Genomic DNA, 20,095 nt, shown 5'->3' with positions numbered 1-20,095 from the left:
CAGATAAGGACTCGAACGACAGAGCTGAATAACGTATACGCATGCGCTAGGTTTTGCCGCGGAAACACGAATTTTGAGTCGTTCGCATGGTTGATTTCCTATTCTGTTGATTCGAGGCGTCGTTTTCCTTGCCGCTTTTCTCTTACAGAACAACCTCCAAAAATTTAGTACACCCCTAAAAATTTTCAAAAATTAATTTTCTCTTTTAAACCTTTGGAAATAGGAAAGTGCCTTCGATGAAAACAGAGTTCCTCGATTTTAAAGGTCAGCCCTTATTATTTTCCGCTAATTTCGCTAAATTCTAGACCTAGGACACTAGAGCCCGCGTTGTTGAGCGCATAACCACTGACGTAGCATTTCATTATTCAGCTCTGTCGGCTCGAACAGATTGCTCATTTCATGAAGGGCGGTTCATACGACTGTGACTGTTTTTCTCACTCTCGTTTAATGTGGATTTAGGAACAAAGGTGCATGGTGCTTCAGTACAACAGTTGCCATCATTCGGATCTCAACGGTATCTATCACAGTGGAATAATTTGGATATATCAACAAAGTTGAAATGGTAAATTGGCCACCGTAATGATTAGCTTTTGTAATCATTACGGTGGCCAATTTACCATTTCAACTTTGTTGATATATCCAAATTATTTCGTTACTCCCACCGACGCAGCCCCAAACAGTTTCTTTCGAAACTATCAGCCTTTATTCTATCACAGTGGCATTTATATTATACGTCCTCGGAGTTCACCGGAAACCATTTAAAAATGTTCAGTTCTCACTCAATTAAGCGCACAAAGAGAAATCTGCCTTGTTAGCTGAAGAGGTAGAGCGCCTGTTCAAGCCGGACCAACACTCAGGGTTTTAAGCGCTTAGAGGCCTGCAATAAGCGTTATATAATTTGTAATTTACTACTATTATTATCATTATTTTCCTTATTATCACTATTATAAATCTTCAATCCTATATCATGGATAAACAATAATTGTGCACTCTTTCTGTGAATTGATACTGTAACAGTAATAGTTTGAGAAAATGAACATTGTCTGGAGGAGGAACAAGATTCGTTTCAATACAACGTAGCAAAGCCGATTATTGGCGTTGATAAAGTCCAACTATCTGTAAAAAGATCTTTCAAAGCAAATTGGCTTGCTTTACTGTTATAGTATAAGTGCCTTATCTATAAAATGCCATTTTTGAGAAAAAAAAGAGAACTTTCACGAATAACTGACGTAATTTGATCCATCTTGTAAGAAGATGTTTTCTGAAATAGCTATTATACCGATAGCAAACAATAATGAACAAATGGTAAACACCACAGCGTACGCTATTGGGATATGGGTGCACGCGGGAGGTTGCTAAGAACGAAAGAAGCGTAAGAGTCGCGCGAAGCGATAGCCGAGATCGACTATAACCTCTTGATTGTTCAGCAAACCTCCCAAGTGCATCCATAACTCAATAGTGTACGCTGTGGTGTTTCACCCCATTTAACAATTATTCGCCGAAGGCGAGACGAATATCGTCGAATAATCTCCGAGACGAAGTCAAGGCGATTATTCGACAATATTCACCGAACCTGAGGCGAATAATTGTTTTAGCATAATTTCAGAGCTGAACAACAGAGAAATTTCTAAAATCATAACATTTTAGTAACATTTATTAACATTTTATTTTAACATTTTATATAAACCGCATGGAGCGGTTTATATAGCGTCATATAAGAAACCGCTCGACCAATCAGATTGCTGGAAACTATTTGCTCAGCTCTGAAATCGTACTAACTGTTTTATAACATAACATTGATACATTGTGACGAAAGAGTACCTTTTCATTTAACACTAAAATCTTACGTGACCAGTAAAAACAAGCGCGCGGAAACTGGTCCTTGCATTTGCTCACGTCAGCAGTGTACACCTATGGGCAATCATAGTTCACCACTAAATTTTTTCCGATTCTTATTGGTCTAAATTGATCACGGGCCGCGCTATTGTTCATGCGTTGAGAGACACTATCAGCCCATAGTGCCCGTCCGCGGAAAATACCCGGATGGATAGTGCCCGTCCGCAGAAAATACCCGGATTGATAGTACCCATCCGTGAAACATTTTCTGTACTAAACAAGCAGGCTTCTTTATAATGAGCATGGCTAATCGATTCGCCGAGGTCAGCGAAGAAGATGTAACTATCCTTGTCAATGATGGAGTACCCAAAAAACCAAGGAAGTGACTTCGTATGCGGTTAAAGGTTTTGAAGGTAAGGAAACTTTTAATAGGACATATTTGTTACAAAGTTACACTGCATTTGACGAATTAAAAGATACTCACCAAGAAACCATAACAACGAATAAAAGTTAAATTCAATTAAATTGTACTTATCTTTAAGTTTGGTCGAGAGAGAAAGGAGTAACGGAAAGCAATGAAGAGTTCCCGGCAGAAAGACTTGCTGAAGTCCTTCGCAAATTTTACGTGAAGGTAAGTACAGTTAGTGGGCAACACTATTCGCGAAACTCCGTGAAACCCATTCGAGCGGGTCTTGAACGGTACCTGACTCAAGCTCTACACAGGAAAGCATTTTCCATCAAACACGACAAAGTTTTTGTAAGTATCATCTAACGAGGCTTTAGATTCCCACCTAAAAGGTTTGGCGAAGACGGGGGTTTTGTCATCTACAAAACACAAGCAAGCCTTAGAGTGCAAAGATGTGAAGTAGTTGTTTCCGGCGAACCAGTTAGGAAACGAAAATCCCGAAAGTCTAGTTCAGGCTGCTTGGTTCTATCTAATGCTCTACTTTGTTAGGTGAGGCCGAGAAAACCAGAGAAATATGGTAAAGGAAGATATTGGTTTCGGAAAAACCGCAAACGGCCTGGACTGATATTGCCCTTCGAGAGCGAGCGACAACAAATCATCCTGGCGGCCTCCGTGACAACGAAGATAATTCGCAAGCCATAATATGTGAGTGCCCATATAATCCGGAAAGATGTCCAGTCAGATGTAAAAAGAAGTATTTGCAGAAGCAGTTTACTGTTTACTGAAGACGAACGCCATTAAAACCCAACGGTACAATCGACTAATGTGCTCAGCACCACAGCCACCGAAACTCTACGGTTTGCCGAAACTACACAAACTTGGTTTCCCGATGCGACCTATTGTTTCTTTCTGTGGTTCTCTTACATACCAACTATCCAAGTACCTAACGACAATACTACAGCCGTTGACCGACGTAAACTACAATCCACTGAGGACTTCATTAACGCTACCAATACTGTACAGATACCTAACGACTACAAACTAGTGTCATTTGATGTGAAATCACTGTCTACAAGTATTCCACTTCAATTGGCACTACAATGTACTGAGACTGCAATCGGACAATCTACCGACCCACTACCGCTACTGGCAGACGACATTATGGACTTATTGAGCCTTTTCCTAACGTCAACTTACTTTCAGTAAATGGGTAAACACTGCAAACAGTTACACGGCACGGCCATGGGGTCTCCAGTTTCTGTAGTTGTAGCAGAAATTGTGATGACTTGCCCACAAACGATACCGCTTTGGTTACGCTACGTCAACGACACGTTCACCGCCGTACGACCGGACAAAATCAACGCATTCCACCACAATCTCAATGGAAAAAACACTGACATACAGTTAACCAGAGAAGTCGAAGAAAATGGCAGACTTCCTTTTCTACACTGCCTGGTAAGCCATGACGACAATGCACTACAGAAGACAGTTTCTAGGAAACCGACACACACCGACATATTCCTAGACAAGTCATCCTAGAACCCAAATCATACAAAGCCAAAACTATCAGGGCCCAGTTGTTCAAAGGCCGATTAGCTCTAACCCAGGGTTAAATTTTAATCCAGGTTTCTAAATTTCTCTAATCAAAAGCAATTTTGGGATAATTTTCCTAGTTCTTTTTAGGACATTCAATCATCAAATTGTAGACAAATGGAATTAAGCTGAATTTTCTTTCAGAGCTTTCAGATCTGAAATCAAATTTCACTCTAACCCTGGGTTATCTTAACACAGCTTTGAACAACCCGGCCCAGAACTCTAACACGACGCGCGCAACTAGTATGCAACACGACAGACAGCTTATCCGAAGGGAACAAATACCTTACCGTGTTGTTTCAAAGAATAACTACAGCGACGACTTCATCCGACGAAACACTCACCGACCTACTACTACTACCGAAAGAAACGACGCCGCAACTCCTACGACTGCAGCAACCATACCGTACATAACAGGCATGTCTGAGAACATCTCGCGCATCTTACAACCCTTCAATATCCGCGTCGCCCACAAACCCATCACCACACTACATCAGTTACTAACCAACGTTAAAGACAAGGACGAACCGAGGAACAGACAGGGAGCGACTTATAAGATCAACTGCTCCGACTGCCAAGCCTCCTACATTGGAGAGGGTGGCAGAAACCTCGCAAGAAGACTGACTGAACACTAATGGGCGACGAGGAAAGGTGATGTCATCAATCACATTGCTGAACATCATCGACTTACGAACCACAGTATAGACTGGGAGTCTGCGCAATGCCTAACCTACAGCACCAACTACTTTGAACGACTGACTCTGAAAGGCTAGTTTACTAACTTAGAACAAACTCCCCTAAACAGGTGTCAACTACTACTGGCTCCAAACAAACGACTCATTCACGACATTAACATTACAAACGAACCGAACAGAATGACCTAACTTTACAGACGAAACAGACTAATCACGAGTGACTTACGCCCCTTGAGTCTTTCAACCAATAACATCACAGCAAAACTGACCAATCATTTTACATAAAGTACAATAATTCATTCAGGAGATACAAATATAAGTAAAAAGTTCATCTTGAAATTGTAATCGAGAGGTTAGCGTGAAAATCCCTATAAATAAAAAGCGTAAATGACGTGTACAATCTCAGACCTATTTACAAACTCTATCAAAATGCAATATCAATTAGTTTCCAAGTTGAAAATTGTAAAACATTTACATATTAAGCTAAGAAATATTCTAAAGTTTACTTCACGTCGATAAAAAGTCTTGTTCCAGACAGAGACAGTGATCCAGCGTGTACCACCTCACTAGGCACATTCAGTTTTACGCTTGCCTGAAGCGAGGAGGAGCAGTGCTGCTGGTAGCGCTGTACACTGAAGGACTCAATCAGGACTTCTCACTAAGTTCATTAAAAAGGGTGGTTCATACGGTTGTGATTTTTTTTCTCACTCTCGTTTCCTGTGCTTTGAGGAACAAAGGAGCTTGGTGCTTCAGTACAATAGTTGCCATCGTTCGAATCTCAACGCTATCTATCCCAGTGGCATATACGTTATACGTCGATAGAGTTAAAACGATTTAAAGGATTGCAATACTCACTTAAGCGCACAGAGATAAATCTCTGATTCCATATCATGAATAAACAATGATTGCGCTATCTTTCTGTGTACTGGTGCAGTAATTGTTTGAGAAAATGAACAAACACTGTGGAGAAGGAACAAGATTCGTAGCGAAGTCGATAATTGGCTTAAATAAAGTACAAGTATCTGTAAAAAGATCTTTCAAAGTGCTTGCTTGCTTTACGGTTCAAGTGCCTTATTTATGAAATTCCATTTTTGAGAAAAAAGGGAACTTTCATGTATAACAGACGTTATTTGATCCATTTCCCACGCACGAGATAACTGTATGATGGATGTCCTCCCCAGGGGTGAGATGGTTGGGAAGGTGAGATCGTGTTACTGCAACTTCCCTTGATAGAATGTTTTCCAATTTTTTCCGAAGAGGTTGAACTCGCCTGTACTTGACAGTGTCATACCAATGTTTCATTTTGGCTTCCGCCGGAAGTCACGCAAGAATCAACTAATCTCACAAGAGCTTATTAGGCGAGCTCTCATTTCGTTTTCAGACACGAACGAATGTAATTCATCAATCCCCGTGTGTGTCAGTTCACACGGGGATGCGTGAACACCATCGGTTCTTACGTAGCAGTTGCTGATGCAAAGCGGGTTTAGTTGGAAATGGAAAAGGTTGTATTGGTAAGTTAGTGTCATGACTTTCATTGTTGCCTGAAGCAGTTAATTGAGAATAAGTCGGCTTTGAAGGAGCAGGTGTGGTGAGGATAGCAGAGAGGTCAGGAACTGGTTATCGTTTGGAAAGCGATTGTTTGACAAAGTGGCGAAGTTTTTTGGACCTAACAGGGAGAGCAATAAAGCAAAATGAAAGCAATATAGGGTTATATTACTTCCTATACTCAATAGCAAATTGCTCCAAAAACCGTTAAGCATTAGATCTCACACTCATGCATTCATCCATTCGGTAAATCATTCTTTCAGATGTTGACGAATGTATCAAGAAATCAAATGACTTTGACATTAATTGACGATTAGAGCGGTACCTTTTTTCGTACAAAGAGAGAATGGCTTGGAAGTAGTCTTGCTGAGAGAATTATTCTCCAGTGTTTAATACTTAGTTAACGTAGAGTCTCATTGGTTCTGTCCAAGATAAGGACAAATGTTTCTCTGAGGAAATGTTTCTCTGAGGAAATGTCTCTCTGAGGAAATGTTTCTCTGAGGAAATGTTTCTCTGCCAGGAGAGCGCCTTGCTGGCAGCACACAACCTTTCACGCTCCATGTTTTCCCTCTATTTTTTAGAGAGATTTGTTAATATTTTAAGTTTCAAATCTAGTCTAAACCCAAAACATGGCCTTGACGTATTCAAGATCAGTACTTCAACAGTTATCGTCGTTTTCCACACGTCGGGGCTGCCGTGGCGGTCGCAGAAAGCGAGGTAACTGTGTATCGTGCCTAGGAACTGCAAGACAATTCCGTGCCAACGTCTCTCCAACTCCAAATGAAGATGATTCGATGGGTTCTGACCAAATTGCTGCACTGGACCACGAATCTAGTAATTTGCATAACCGCTCGTCGAGCTTATTAAATATTCAAGGTAACACCTTTCAAACCAACAAAACAAACAACCCTTCCGTTCCGCCGGTGTTGCCCGAGAACGGAACGAACACTTCAAACTCTCGGACTGACGACAATACGTTTCCAGTCATCACGGATCGTCCCATTGAATCGCGTAGCTTGTTTGGTATGAGCTTGATGCTTGCAAACACAATGTCTCTGGCGCCCAAGATCGCCAGAGACATTGGAAGACATGTAGACACTTGGAAGTATGTAGACGACACGACTATCGCCCAAACGATACCGCGAGGTTTGACCAGTGATGTACAAAGCGCAGCTTCCGCTGTTGAGGCGTGGTCGATCGAAAATAGGATGGAACTGAACGCGGATAAATGCAAGGAGATGCGTATTGACTTTAAAAGGAACACTCACAGTTTTCCACCAATTGTGATTAATGGCAAGGAACTATCAGTATCAAACAGTGTAAAAATCCTAGGAGTCACTATTAGCTCAGATTTAAAATGGAACGAACATATCTCAGAGTGCATCAAGAAAGCGAACAAGCGCCTTTATTTTATTGTTCTTCTAAAGCGCGCCAACGTTCCACTGAGCGACATTATAAATTTTTATTGCACCGTGATAAGATCTGTTTTAGAGTACTGTGCGCCAGTTTTCCATCACGCGCTCCCACAGTATCTTTGTGACGACATTGAACGAGTGCAAAAGAGAGCGCTCTCCATAATTTGTCCTTATACGTCATATTTCGAATGTTTGGCCAGGTTCGACTTAGTAACCTTGCACGCGAGACGCGTGGCTCTGTGTAGCAAGCTTTTCGAGTCTATCACGTCATGCCCGGATCACAAACTCGTGCATGCCTGTCTTACCTCCTAAGAGAGAACACAGATATAATCTAAGACAGTCCAGGGCTTATGCCATGCCCCGTACACATACAAATCGTTTTAAGAACACTTTTATTCCCGGGATGTGTACATAAATTTTTTTTTTAGACTAGTTTGTACATAGCCATATATAGAGAGTTTTTCGCATTTATGGTTTTATTACAATTTCAATTTGTATTTGGAATTTATATATTCCTAGTTCTAAGTAATTGTAACGCAATTCAGTCTACGGAATGCCATGTTCGATATTCTAATAAACTATATATCTATCTAAACTATCTATCTATCTATCTGGATCGCGGACGCCTTTTATATTTCGTTCGCACTTCAAATATCTTTAATAGCCAAAGCAAACCAATCGTGTACCATTGTGACCCAGGAACAAAAGTTTGATATTGATAAACTGTGTTGAAACAACACCAGTTTTTTTTTTTTAATTCAAGGATTCAAAAAATTTGCTTTTCATTTGGCACTTAGTGATCAAGATCAATGACATTTTTAAAGTCTAACGCACGACATTCACGGAAAACAGCTTTAGTGTTATAGTATGTAGTTTTAATTTTAAATATCTTAGCGTATGTGATATGTATTTTTATAGGCTGATGAATTGATTGTGTCTAAATAAAGATTACAATACAATACAAAATACAATCCTATAATCATGGAATCCGTTGAATTCCCCACGCACTAATTTCAATTTTCTAGACAAACTTTAATTCATTTCCAATGTCGTTAGCATGCTCTATAATCTCATTAATAGGCTACAATAATCAATCAGAATTCTTGTTAAAATGGTTCAATTAATCTGTTTGGTTGAACAAGACTAGAGCTGTCAAAAATGTCAAACCACCAAGGTTCACAAACCATCAAAGTTCAAAATTTGCTAAAGCTCAGCAACTGAAATGGTTCGGCAAGTCGAATTTAACACTTGCCTGAGGCTTTATATAATTTTTAGTCTCAATGTTCAGTGAATTGTTCTCTGCTCACGCTATCATAACGTCAGTCGTGCCTGACAAGGAGTGAAAAGCAGTAAATATGACAAATCAAGAAACTCAAACAAAACAAAACATTGTTTACTATATTGAACGCCTGTAAATGCTCGCACCCGAATGCACTTTAACTCTCGCCAAAAATGGATGGCAGTACCTTAATGAGATAAAGGTCTTGAAGGAGTTTCGTCTCTTTATTTCGGTTTGTCCCTGCCAACTTGTAAAACGACCTTAAACATAATGGAAGCAGCGATAGCTCACTAATATTAACTACTCTCATTTTTCTTAGGGCTATTGCGGCTGCCGGAATCGATCATGAAATTACATGGAAGGCAAGAAAAAGATTCTGACTTGAATCAAAATATTGGACTATTACCGTCAGATTAATGAGATATTTTCCCTAAACAATCAAGTTCGTAAACATACCTTTCAAGCAAGTTTGGGTGTGAATTGCAGTGCAACAGCTTACAAAATGCTGCCTATGAGCACAAGACGTCCTAAATGAAGCAATTCATGGTTGTGTTAAATATTGATTGGTGTTGAAAACTCAGTTCGACCTTTCAACCAATCAGATACATATGCAGTGGTAATTTACATTAAAGGGGGAAATATTTGCCTGACCGGAAATGCGTAGAAGCCAAATACATTGTGCAAAAGCGAAGCTTTGCATTAACTTAATTTTTTTTTCAGACCACTAAATATCCTAATAATAAGGCCACCATTTCTCAGGGAGATATCTACTCCTTTTTAAGATAAAGAATTTCGTATGAAATATAATTCGTGATGTTACCCACTTCGGAAACGATTTATTAACTGGCCTTGAAGTAAAGCGTTTAATTGTGGTTTAGAAAGTGATGAGCTTAAAAAAAGCAATTTTAATGACATGATTTCCATTCTTTTCTCTAGAACAAAAGAGCAAAAGTGATGACCAAGTGAATGACAGCGGTCTTAAAAGATAAGTGGAGTCTTCTTGATAAACATCTGAAACAATAGGCAAAAGTAGTCTAGCCACTCCCACGCATCAGACACCGACGGATTTAATTGACTTGTGCTCACGTTATTTTTATCACTGACCCTATTTCGTGCTCTTGTCCTATGCAGCCTTATTGTCGTAGTTATATTAAAGATAATTAAGGACACTCTGGACGTTGGTTGCATGCCTAGTTTTCCGGCGTTCTTGTAGAAAAATACTTCATGTGGAAAAGAATCAATTTAAAATTGGCTGTTTGGGTTTTCTTTGAAAGCTTTCAAACGTTCCTTGTAGCTCAGCGAATTTCGTGGATGGAAAACCAAACAACCGAAGTAATAAGAAATACGAGTTAAAAAGAGAAAAAAAAAAGTCTTTAAACTATTACACAATTACAGGTGAACCAGTAGTTTCCATTGTGGTCCTTGCAAACAAATGAAACAAATGGTCTAAATTGAACATAACATCATTAAGAACATCATTAAGAACCCTCTTGGCGCCATGTCATACTAATGACATGGCGCCAAGAGGGTTGGTTGGCATCTCGGCAGCTCTTTACTTATTTCACCTTCTTTGCTTTATTTTGCCGGTAAACCGGCATAAAACATTTCGACATGGCAGTCTGCGTGGTGAAGAACCTTTGGAAGGATTAAACGAGCGCTGGAAAAGCGACTTCAAGGCAAAAATAGCTCAAACTGCGCTGAATGAGTTTGCAGCTCGAGCAGTCGATATGGCGGGCAACCATAAAGTCAAACTCTCAAAGCACACCACCTCTACTTTGGCCTATTGCCTATGCTTATCGCTACTCTTGTCCAGTGGCAATGTTGAGCGAAACCCTGGTCCAAAATCAACTTCTCAAAGTGGAAACTTCAAGTTGAGTACGGTAAAAGGCTTAAGAATTTGTAATTTGAATGTGCGAAGTCTTGTCAACAAGATGGATGAGATCCGAGTTTTTTGTGAGACCCACCTACCGCACGTTCTGTCCCTAAACGAAACTTGGCTAGATTCATCAATCAGTGACAGTGAAATTCAGCTTCCCGGCTATTCACTTGTACGAAGAGATAAAACTCGCCGAAATGGTGGTGTTCTCATTTACATTTCCTCGAACCTCAATTACAAAGTTATTCAAGAATTTGAAAATGATCAACCGGATATTCAATGCCTTTGGATGGAAATAACACCTCCAAAATCTAAAGGTTTTATTTTCTGTTCCTGCTACCGCCCACCGAATGCGGACAACGTTGCAACTTACGTTGAGGGCTTGAGAAATATGTTAACAGTAATGGCTGATCGGGAAAAGGAAATTGTCATTACCGGGGATCTGAATTTCGACCTGAAACAGTCGAATAAACCTGCATCTACGAAGCGCTTTATGAACATGGCGAAAGAGTTTAGTCTGCGGCAGATTATTGACAATTTCACTCGCATAACTGAAAATTCAAAGACCCTGATCGATTTATTTTTTACTAGTCGTCCGGATCTATATGTCTCCGGGGTAATACCAGTTGGTTTTAGTGATCACTCCGCAACATATGCCGTCCGTAAATTACATCGTTTGAAACCGCCTCCCCCGAGGATAATTGATACCCGGAATTTCAAGCGTTTTAATCGTGATGCTTTCATTGAAGATCTAAATAAAGTTCCATGGTCATTGATAAATTCCTTCGCAGATGTTGAGGACGCATGGGACTCATTTAAACACCTTTTTTGTGAAGTAGCCGACACCCATGCCCCAAGAATCCGCGTGCGAGTCAGGGGAAATAAAGTACCATGGCTGACACGTGAGGTAAAACATCTAATAAATGAAAGAGACCGCTTTCATAATCTGGCATTGAGGTCAAACAATGAGCTTCATTGGAGCTCTTACAAGCGCTTACGCAATGTTGTGACTTTGAAGCTCAGAAAAGAGAAAGAAAGATATTACAACGAACTGTTCCAGGAGACAAGAGGAGATTCCCGTGGGACCTGGAAAAACCTAAAACGGCTACTCGGAAATGGCTCAAAGAGTAGCAGCGCTACTGCTCGTACAGCTAATGAAGCAAAAGACAAGTGTAACACCTTCAATAGCTTCTTTGTCTCTTGTGCCGAAGATTTAAGGTCGATCCACCGATCAACCGCGCGATCCTTTGAAAGTGAAAGTGAAAGTGAATGATTCGATACCTTAATAGCAGCATAGGCTGAATTGCTAAGGTGTACAGTGTTACTAAGGTTGAGATCGGACGTCAGCATTATCAGGCGCCTCTGGCAGCCGCTTTAGTCCATGTAACGACCTCACCTTTTTCCCCCACACATCCCACCCCAGGGGAGGGAAATCCATCACACAGTAATCTCGTGTGTGGGAAATTAACGTCTCCTACCCCTAACCCTGCAGGAGACGGGACCTCCATTTATTCGTCCTTATCCGAGAAGACTAGAATATCTAACCATTTCACTGATGTTATAGAAAGGTAGCAAATTCTCCTCAGTTATTTTAAGACCATGAGTATTGGTCCGGCCGGGGCTCGAACCCTCGACCTCCCGCACAACACAATCCGGCGCTCTAACCAATTGAGCTAACCAGGAGGCGGTTTTCCAAATGGCTACCGCAAATTGTCCGCCCAGAAAAATTTAATCTACGAAAGATCACCGTGACGGAAGTTAGAAAGGCTCTTAAAGATTTAAAACCCAAGAAAGCTACAGGTGTTGATGGTATTCCATCTCGTCTACTAAAAGACGGATCAGACGCCCTGGCCTATCCACTATCGCTCATTTTTAATTTAACTATCCAACAAAACGTTATCCCTGCAGAATGGAAAAAAGCGAAGGTGACCCCTTTACATAAATCAGGTTCAAAAGATGACCCAAGAAACTACCGCCCCATATCGGTATTACCAGTGGTATCTAAAGTCCTAGAGCGTTTAATCCACAAGCAGTTTGCAAGTTTTTTTGATGATCATAACTTGCTCTGTAAATTACAGTCCGGTTTTAGAAGAATGCACTCAACTGAGACGGCTGTAACTTATTTCGCCGACGAGATTCTACTGAATATGGATAAGGGCCTTGTTACTGGTTCTGTGTTTATTGACCTGGCAAAGGCTTTCGACACCATGACGAGCTTTGCTCAAGAAAAAAATTCTCAGCAGGCATCGTAAACTGATGCCGAGGTTTGGGGAAGAAGGCGTTGGGTGGATGTCATCACATTAATTACACCACAATGTAATTATACAGATTAGCGCCCACGAATCCACGAGAGATACGCGATTGCGTGCGAGTTAACGCGGGGTCATCTGTTGGCGATGAAAATCAAAATCATGAAATGAAACGAAGTTTGTTGTGCGTGTAATGGTCATAAAATACTGCGTTTTCTCTGTTTCTGCCTGTTTCCTTATAACGACATTTTTAATCACGTAGCCTTTCAAAGATCCTTCCTTTTCACAGAAGAGGCAATACCGGCGAGGCGCCGTATTCGAAAAGCCTTTCTTTCGATTATTTAGGTATGATTCTTTCGCTTGGTTTGCCATAAAACAGTAACAAAAGATATCGCAATTTTCATGTGCCGTACGACCTTAATAACAACCGTATCGAATTTCCAGTATATTGCGTCACTTGGTGGATCGATCAGTGTTCACGCTTTGCGATCGTAGTACACGATGTTATTGTTTTGGCACAAAACCTGTGGCGGTCGCACGACTTGGCCTCGTATCCTGGTTAAATTCTTACCAATATTATAATATTAAACCTCGACGAGATTTTTCATGTCGAAATGTCGAAAAGCATCATGTTTTCGATTTCGAAACCATTCGAAATGAAGTCATAGAGGCAGTCGGATTTTCGACGTGCGGCTTTCCACCGGCTAACTTAACCACGCAGAGTCTTTGCAGGATTACAAGTGCCACACTTGACCCTTGCAAGCATTGGTATCTACTTTTGAAAGAGGTATGTGACGTTCCTTTGCGTAAATATTTCATATGCGATGTATTTAAGATATTTCCCGACGAAATCCAAAGTGTGGCGACACGGGAACTTCAGCCGGCCAACTCATCGTTCAGAGTAGTGGGGTTAGCCAGGATTCCCGACGTCGTTCACGTTGTGTTCACGTTCTGTCTAATAGCTGGTCTATCTTCTTCGTAATAAACAATCTCCGACGAACTTATTAAATCTGCGGGATTTATGACTATCGTAAATCTGGTGAACTCCGCCACGCTAGACTTTGAGCCCGAAGGCGCGAAAAATTTATCTTTTGGCGCCAAACTCAGTCACGACTCCGAAGAGCTCGCTTCCTAACTTACCGAAAGATCAGCTAGAGTAAATTCCCTTGGAGGGGAACTGAAGAAGCTTCGAACACAGATTTCTCATCTCGAATCAGCATGGAGTCAATTTTACAGACCCTTTTTTCCACCTCAATGTTCGTACCTTGTCGTGGTGAGGTGGCTTGAGTGCCTCAATGACCAATTGCAATACAATGCCTTTAAAGAATTCAGCTTCAGTTGGTGGGCTGTATTTTTTGCAAGGTAGAGGCCAGACTAACACGGACTTTGTTATTGTAGTTATTGTTATGATTATTATAATTATCGTTATTATTAATGATTTTGTTATTGTTATCATTATCTTTATGATTGTTATTGAATCATTTTCAAAATGAAATAGGCTGCTCAATGAGGATGGCATGCTGAGGCAAGTAGATTTTCATTTATTTACCCCCCTCCCCCCAAGTAGAAATTCAAGTGTTTCTGATAGTTTTTCTCTTCAATAGATTGTTAGAATGCAGAAGATTTTCTAAGACACATTGTACAGAGGGCTTGTCTTAAGTAGTTGTTTTCTGATTCAAAACCACCTGCCTAGTTCTGTTTCTATTGGGTAGTTAGTCCATGGACTGTTGTTATCTGATGGCAGAACTAACAGGTGGATCTGTTTCTCTTGGGTAGTCAGTCCATTATGGGCTGTTGTTATCTGATGGCAGAACCACCAATCTGTTCTGTTTCTCTTGGGTAGTCAGTCTATGGACTGTTGTTATCTGATGGCAGAACCAGTCCCTATTTTTTCAGCTCTATACAGTCAGTGTTTTATGGACAGTTATTTTTATCTGATGGCAGTTTTAGCTTGCTTTTTTTGTTTTGAAAAATGTTTTGCTTATGCTGTTTGTCACGTATCATCTGTTATTAGTCGGAGGCACTTTGGTCAATCAATGCTATCACTGTCTTCATTATTATTATAATTGTTAATTCAGCTGCTACTCTTCTCTCTTTGCCACAGGGCCCACTACAGACAGCACTAGCTTAATGAAGTCCCAAAACCTTTCACAATGAGCCAACTCAAGAATTGCAGTCCTGAACAGTTTTTGGGGTTTTCCTGGCTTTTCTTGAGATTATTTTGTCTCAGTTTCAATTACTTGGAGACTCATTCAGCTAGACTAACAATAACACCATTTTGTTCATAGATAAACATTGAAATAATCATAATAGTAATATAAATGATAATAATAATGATTTGTTATTGTTATCATTATCATTATCTTTATGATTGTGATCATCATTTTCAAATTGAAATAGGCTGCTCAATGAGGATGGCATGCTGAGGCAAGTAGATTTTCATTTAATTCCTCCCCCCTCCCCCCAAATAGAAATTCAAGTGTTTCTGATAGTTTGTCTTTTCAATAGATTGTTAGAATGCAGAAGATTTTCTAAGACACATTGTACAGAGGTCTTAAATAGTTGTTTTCTGATTCAAAACCACCTGCCTAGTTCTGTTTCTATTGGGTAGTTAGTCCATGGACTGTTGTTATCTGATGGCAGAACTAACAGGTGGATCTGTTTCTCTTGGGTAGTCAGTCCATTATGGGCTGTTGTTATCTGATGGCAGAACCACCGATTTGTTCTGTTTCTCTTGGGTGGTCAGTCTATGGACTGTTGTTATCTGATGGCAGAACCAGTCCCTATTATTTTTTCAGCTCTATGCTGTCAGTCTTTTATGGACAGTTATTTTTATCTGATGGCAATTTTAGCTTGCTCTTTTTGTTTTGAAAAGTGTGTTGCTTATGCTGTTTGTCATGTATCATCTGTTATTAGTCATAGGGTGACTTTGGTCAATCAATGCTATCATTGTCCTTAGTATTATTATTATTAATTCAGCTGCTACTCTTCTCTCTTTGACACAGGGCCCACTACAAACAGCACTAGCTTAATGAAGTCCCAAAACCTTTCACAATGAGCCAACTCAAGAATTGCAGTCCTGAACAGTTTTTGGGGTTTAACTGTCTTTTCTTAATTTGTTTTTGCCCCAGTTTCAATCACTTGGATACTCATTCAGCTAGACTAACAATAACACTATTTTGTTCATAGATAAACATTGAAATAATCATGATAGTAATATGAATGATAAAAATAATGATTAGATTAATGGAAGTAATCATAGGAATTATAACCATCAGGATAATGAACATTATTTCTCTAACTATTGTAAATATTTTTATCATTATTATTATTATTATCATTATTGTTATCATTGTTATTATTATTTCCATCATGAATTATTAGAGATGCTTGGAAAAAAATGATCTATAGTTCCCTCCAACTCATTATTCTTTCAGTTAAGTGAATTAAGACTTTGTGAACAGTTACTTCTTTATTCTGTCATTCCTGATGACCATAGAAATGGTGAAAGTCCACAGATATTATCCCTCTAAGAGTTTCTCCAGGTGTTTTTTTTTCCTCTGAATTTGGTTACAACAGAATGAAGGGCATCAGAGTATAGTGCGCCCAGCTAGACATGAATTGCATTAATATTACAGGGTCATTTTGCTGTATTCAGGGTTTAATCTTAGCCTTCTACAGACAAGTTTGTTCCTCTAAATGCAAAACACATTTTATCGTTTTTTAAAACAAACTTACAAAAACTGCCAAGAAACAGCTACTAAATTTATGGAAACATGACGAACAAGTCAACTAGACTGTGTACTACACATCATTGAAATCAAAGTATCACTTTAGGAACATAAAATCGCAAGGTCAGTTTCCCATTTTTAGTGCCTGAGAAAAGATCAGGCCACCAGATTACTTCAAATTCGCTGGTTGCTCGTCCATCTCAGTTTCCAACAACCATTTTAGTTTACTGGGTGAGAATCGTGCTTGATTTCTTGCCCCATGCTCTTTAATTGGCCGCCTGTAAAGCTTGTTGAGAGTTTAACAGCTACTACTTGCAGCAACCTCCATATTCCCCCGATAGCTTTTCTTAACTCTAATGGTACAGAACTTTGATGACTCAGACCAGAAATAACATCATTCACTCTACCATCCCTGTAATAAAAAACTTTGGATTTTTCTCTCCATACAGGGGGCCGCAAATGTATTTTTACCCTCGCACGTTTATAAAAGCATTCGGCATGCCTGCTAACAAAGCTTGGATGTATGTTTCAGGAACTTAGTATCTTTCAACTCGACACCATTTGCCTGAAACCAAAATAATAATTACGAAAGTTAAGAGATTATTTACTTCTGGAGTGAAATGTACTAAATGATTTGCCCTTTCAAACATAAACCTGAGTTATCAGGTTTTGTCAATCACAAAATTACACGCCGGGTTATTAGTATTCCTTGGGGACCTTCCTATATTATCATAAATATCTAAGACAAGCAGGTCATTTATCTATGTTAAAAACCGCGCTGTACAGCACTTAGAATTATTTTCCTCACTCATTTTTGTCACACTGCAACTTCGCATACTACGCAATTATTACTACGCAGTCATATCTGGTGTCCAATTGGGAGAGCTTATTATTTTTGTTTTAGAGGTGAATTGCGATTTCTTGTATATCCCCTTTTTCGTCGAAGAAAAGCTCGAACAAATACTGAAAGTAATGAGTAAGTCACTATGAACAACTAGTGCAAAGTGACAGCACTATCGAGCCAAACTGAGAACTGTTCTTTAATGATTTTTAACATGAACCACCAATTCTTACTATTTTTAATTTCTGCGTTTTAATAGACTTTGAAAAAACCAGGAAAGATTTATTACTCGACGTTTCGGGGTCATCATGACTCCATTATCAAGAGACTAGTTTAAAAACATGCAAATAAGGAAAGGTACAAGAATAGCATAAATTATTTGCATGTTTTTAAACTAGTCTCTTGATAATGGAGTCATGATGACCCCGAAACGTCGAGTAATAAATCTTTCCTGGTTTTTTCTATGCCTTTGCTTTAGCAAATCCCTGCTGATCAAGTGTTTAATAGACTTTGACATGTTCTTGAGAAGATATTAAATCGGTTAGCGCTGTTGTTCCCTTCTAAATTATTTTGGTGGAAGCGCCTCAGAAGACACTTGTTTAACTAAAACCATGTTGGGCGACGTTATATTTTGACTGCACAACCCGCGATTAAATTTAATTTTAACAGCTATTCGAGTGTGTGAAGAACGGAAAAGAGCAAAATTACATACCATCGGCCTTTCGATGCACAGACGAATTAAAACTTTTTACAATTCCACTTATCCATTGCTTGTAACTGATAGACCTTGTCCTTATTCTTGCGGGAGGCCGTACGATCTGTTGTCCATTGTAGAACTTGGCAAACTTAGCGCACTTCTTCGAGCGTAACAATGTGATCTTTCGATTCTCTATCTCACTAGCGCAGTTGTTGTGTTGAACATGGACGAATAATACATCGCAGCGTGTCTTGTAGATAGCTAGAGATGCCATGCATGTTTAGGATAAGCGCTGAATATGGACGAGCGTTAAAGCCGCCACTGAAAAAGCACAATCGACCGTTTTTCATTGTAAGGATCAGGTCTTTCACACAGCTGTCAGAATTAAAGAGAGGAAGAACGTCGATCTCGTACACCTAAGTAGCGAAGTACACCACGAGCGGCGACGATGATCAAACACCTGGAAGATCACCGTGGTGTCCCTCTACTCTATGGTATCATAACCAAGAGCGAGCCCTTTCGACTTGTCACTAAGTTTTACGGTTTATAAAACAAAGGCCCCGCTCTACACAAAGCCTTAAAGAATGAAACACTAGAAAAGCTTACTTAGCTTGGAATTATAAAAATTTCCTTTCTTAAAAATCGAGGATTTTCATGGTTTCCGTAACTTCGTATTTTTCCAAATTTCCTCTTTTACATGTTATGCCGTTTTGCATTTTCTTCAACGTATAATTTAGTTCAGCGTCGATCATTTATCATCCTTAGAAGAAAATATTCTGATCTTTACGTTTAACTATCAAATTGCTTTGGCTTACATTGTGCGCTTAAAAGGAGCGTTAAATTAAACATGAGTTGATTCCACGCGAGGGTTTTACCTGGAAAAATGCCAGCACACGAGAGACAGCGACATTACCGCGTGTCCCTTTCTGGAAAACATTCGTGTTATGACAAGAAAGGTCAGCTTAAGGGTTTTGGGTTACCCAAACTATGCAATTTTGACGCCGAAAAGTGCCAAAAAGTAATTACAGAAACTTCATCCGCAACACCTTGAACGTGCTGTGGGCGCGAACTGTGATCTTCTCTTACAGTTAATAATTGCCAGGCGGAACTCAAATCCGGCTTAGCCTAATTTGCATAAATTTTTTTGGTGCGCAAAGCTCGTCATGTGACCATGACATTTTGCTCAGAAAATTAGAGTACTATGGTATATGCGAGGAAAGCCTTCTATGGTTTAAGGACTACTTTACGGGAAGAAAGCAGTTCGTGCAAATTGATTCTCATTCATCTGAAGAGCTTGCTATAACTTCTGGAGTGCCACAAGGGTCCATCCTCGGACCCCTGTTATTCATTGTCTACATTAATGATTTACCACGTTGTGTCAAACACTGTTCTGTAAATATGTACGCTGACGACACAGTTTTATATCTTGCTGGCCCAACAGTAGACAATTTAACTTTTTACTTTAATCAAGATCTTCAATGTCTATCTGAATGGCTAGAAGACAACAATCTTGTTCTCAATGTTTCAAAAACTAAGTGTGTACTATTTACATCTCGAAGGCATAAAGAGCGCGATTGTATTTTAAATCTTAATCTTATCGGAAAGCTCATTTCTTGCGAAACTACTTTTAAATACCTAGGCGTGGTGTTCGACAATTTTATGACTTGGAAGGCTCACGCAGACTATATGTGTAAAAAGGTGGCGTCAAGAGTTAGTATTCTGGGCTGCATTAGAAGTTTCGTCACAAAAGAGGCAGCAATACTTGTTCATAATACCTTAATTCTTCCCTTATTTGATTACTGTGACATTGCCTGGAGTAACCTTTTACAACAAGATATAGATCGACTACAGCGCTTACAAAATAGATCTGCACGGATTATTACACGTTGCTCTCGGTCATCTGAAGCAATAGATCAGCTGCAATGGCCGACT

The 20,095-nt window shown here is 39.7% G+C and overlaps 1 protein-coding gene and 1 pseudogene across 4 annotated transcripts; both read left to right on the top strand.

The window, feature by feature from the left end:
• The first annotated feature begins 3,065 nt into the window (after positions 1-3,065).
• On the top strand, positions 3,066-4,056 carry LOC148743166 (uncharacterized; annotated as a pseudogene).
• Positions 4,057-10,282: 6,226 nt separating this feature from the next.
• LOC148743165 (uncharacterized) lies at positions 10,283-17,232 on the top strand. 4 transcript variants are annotated; one of them, XM_088763038.1, is made up of 3 exons: positions 10,283-13,681; positions 14,393-14,419; positions 14,999-17,232. In XM_088763038.1, the coding sequence occupies exon 1, from the start codon at positions 10,284-10,286 to the stop codon at positions 11,916-11,918; it is 1,635 nt and encodes a 544-aa protein (XP_088619164.1). In that variant the 5' UTR covers position 10,283; the 3' UTR covers positions 11,919-13,681; positions 14,393-14,419; positions 14,999-17,232. The 4 variants fall into 4 exon arrangements, with proteins under 4 accessions (XP_088619164.1, XP_088619167.1, XP_088619159.1 ...); XM_088763041.1 differs by lacking the exon at positions 14,393-14,419 and having other exon boundaries at positions 10,283-14,256; positions 14,999-15,321; positions 15,900-17,232; XM_088763033.1 differs by having other exon boundaries at positions 14,393-17,232.
• The last annotated feature ends 2,863 nt before the right edge of the window (positions 17,233-20,095 follow it).

The sequence above is a fragment of the Stylophora pistillata genome, chromosome 1, assembly GCF_964205215.1.
Source record: "Stylophora pistillata chromosome 1, jaStyPist1.2, whole genome shotgun sequence".
Lineage (NCBI taxonomy): Eukaryota > Metazoa > Cnidaria > Anthozoa > Scleractinia > Pocilloporidae > Stylophora > Stylophora pistillata.
The sequence above is the reverse complement of the archived record's forward strand: the minus strand, read 5'-3'. Positions and strand labels throughout refer to the sequence as shown.

Coding starts and splice junctions, on each gene's coding strand:
- LOC148743165 (XM_088763038.1), top strand. CDS start 10,284: ATGGCGCCAAGAGGGTTGGTTGGCATCTCGGCAGCTCTTTACTTATTT.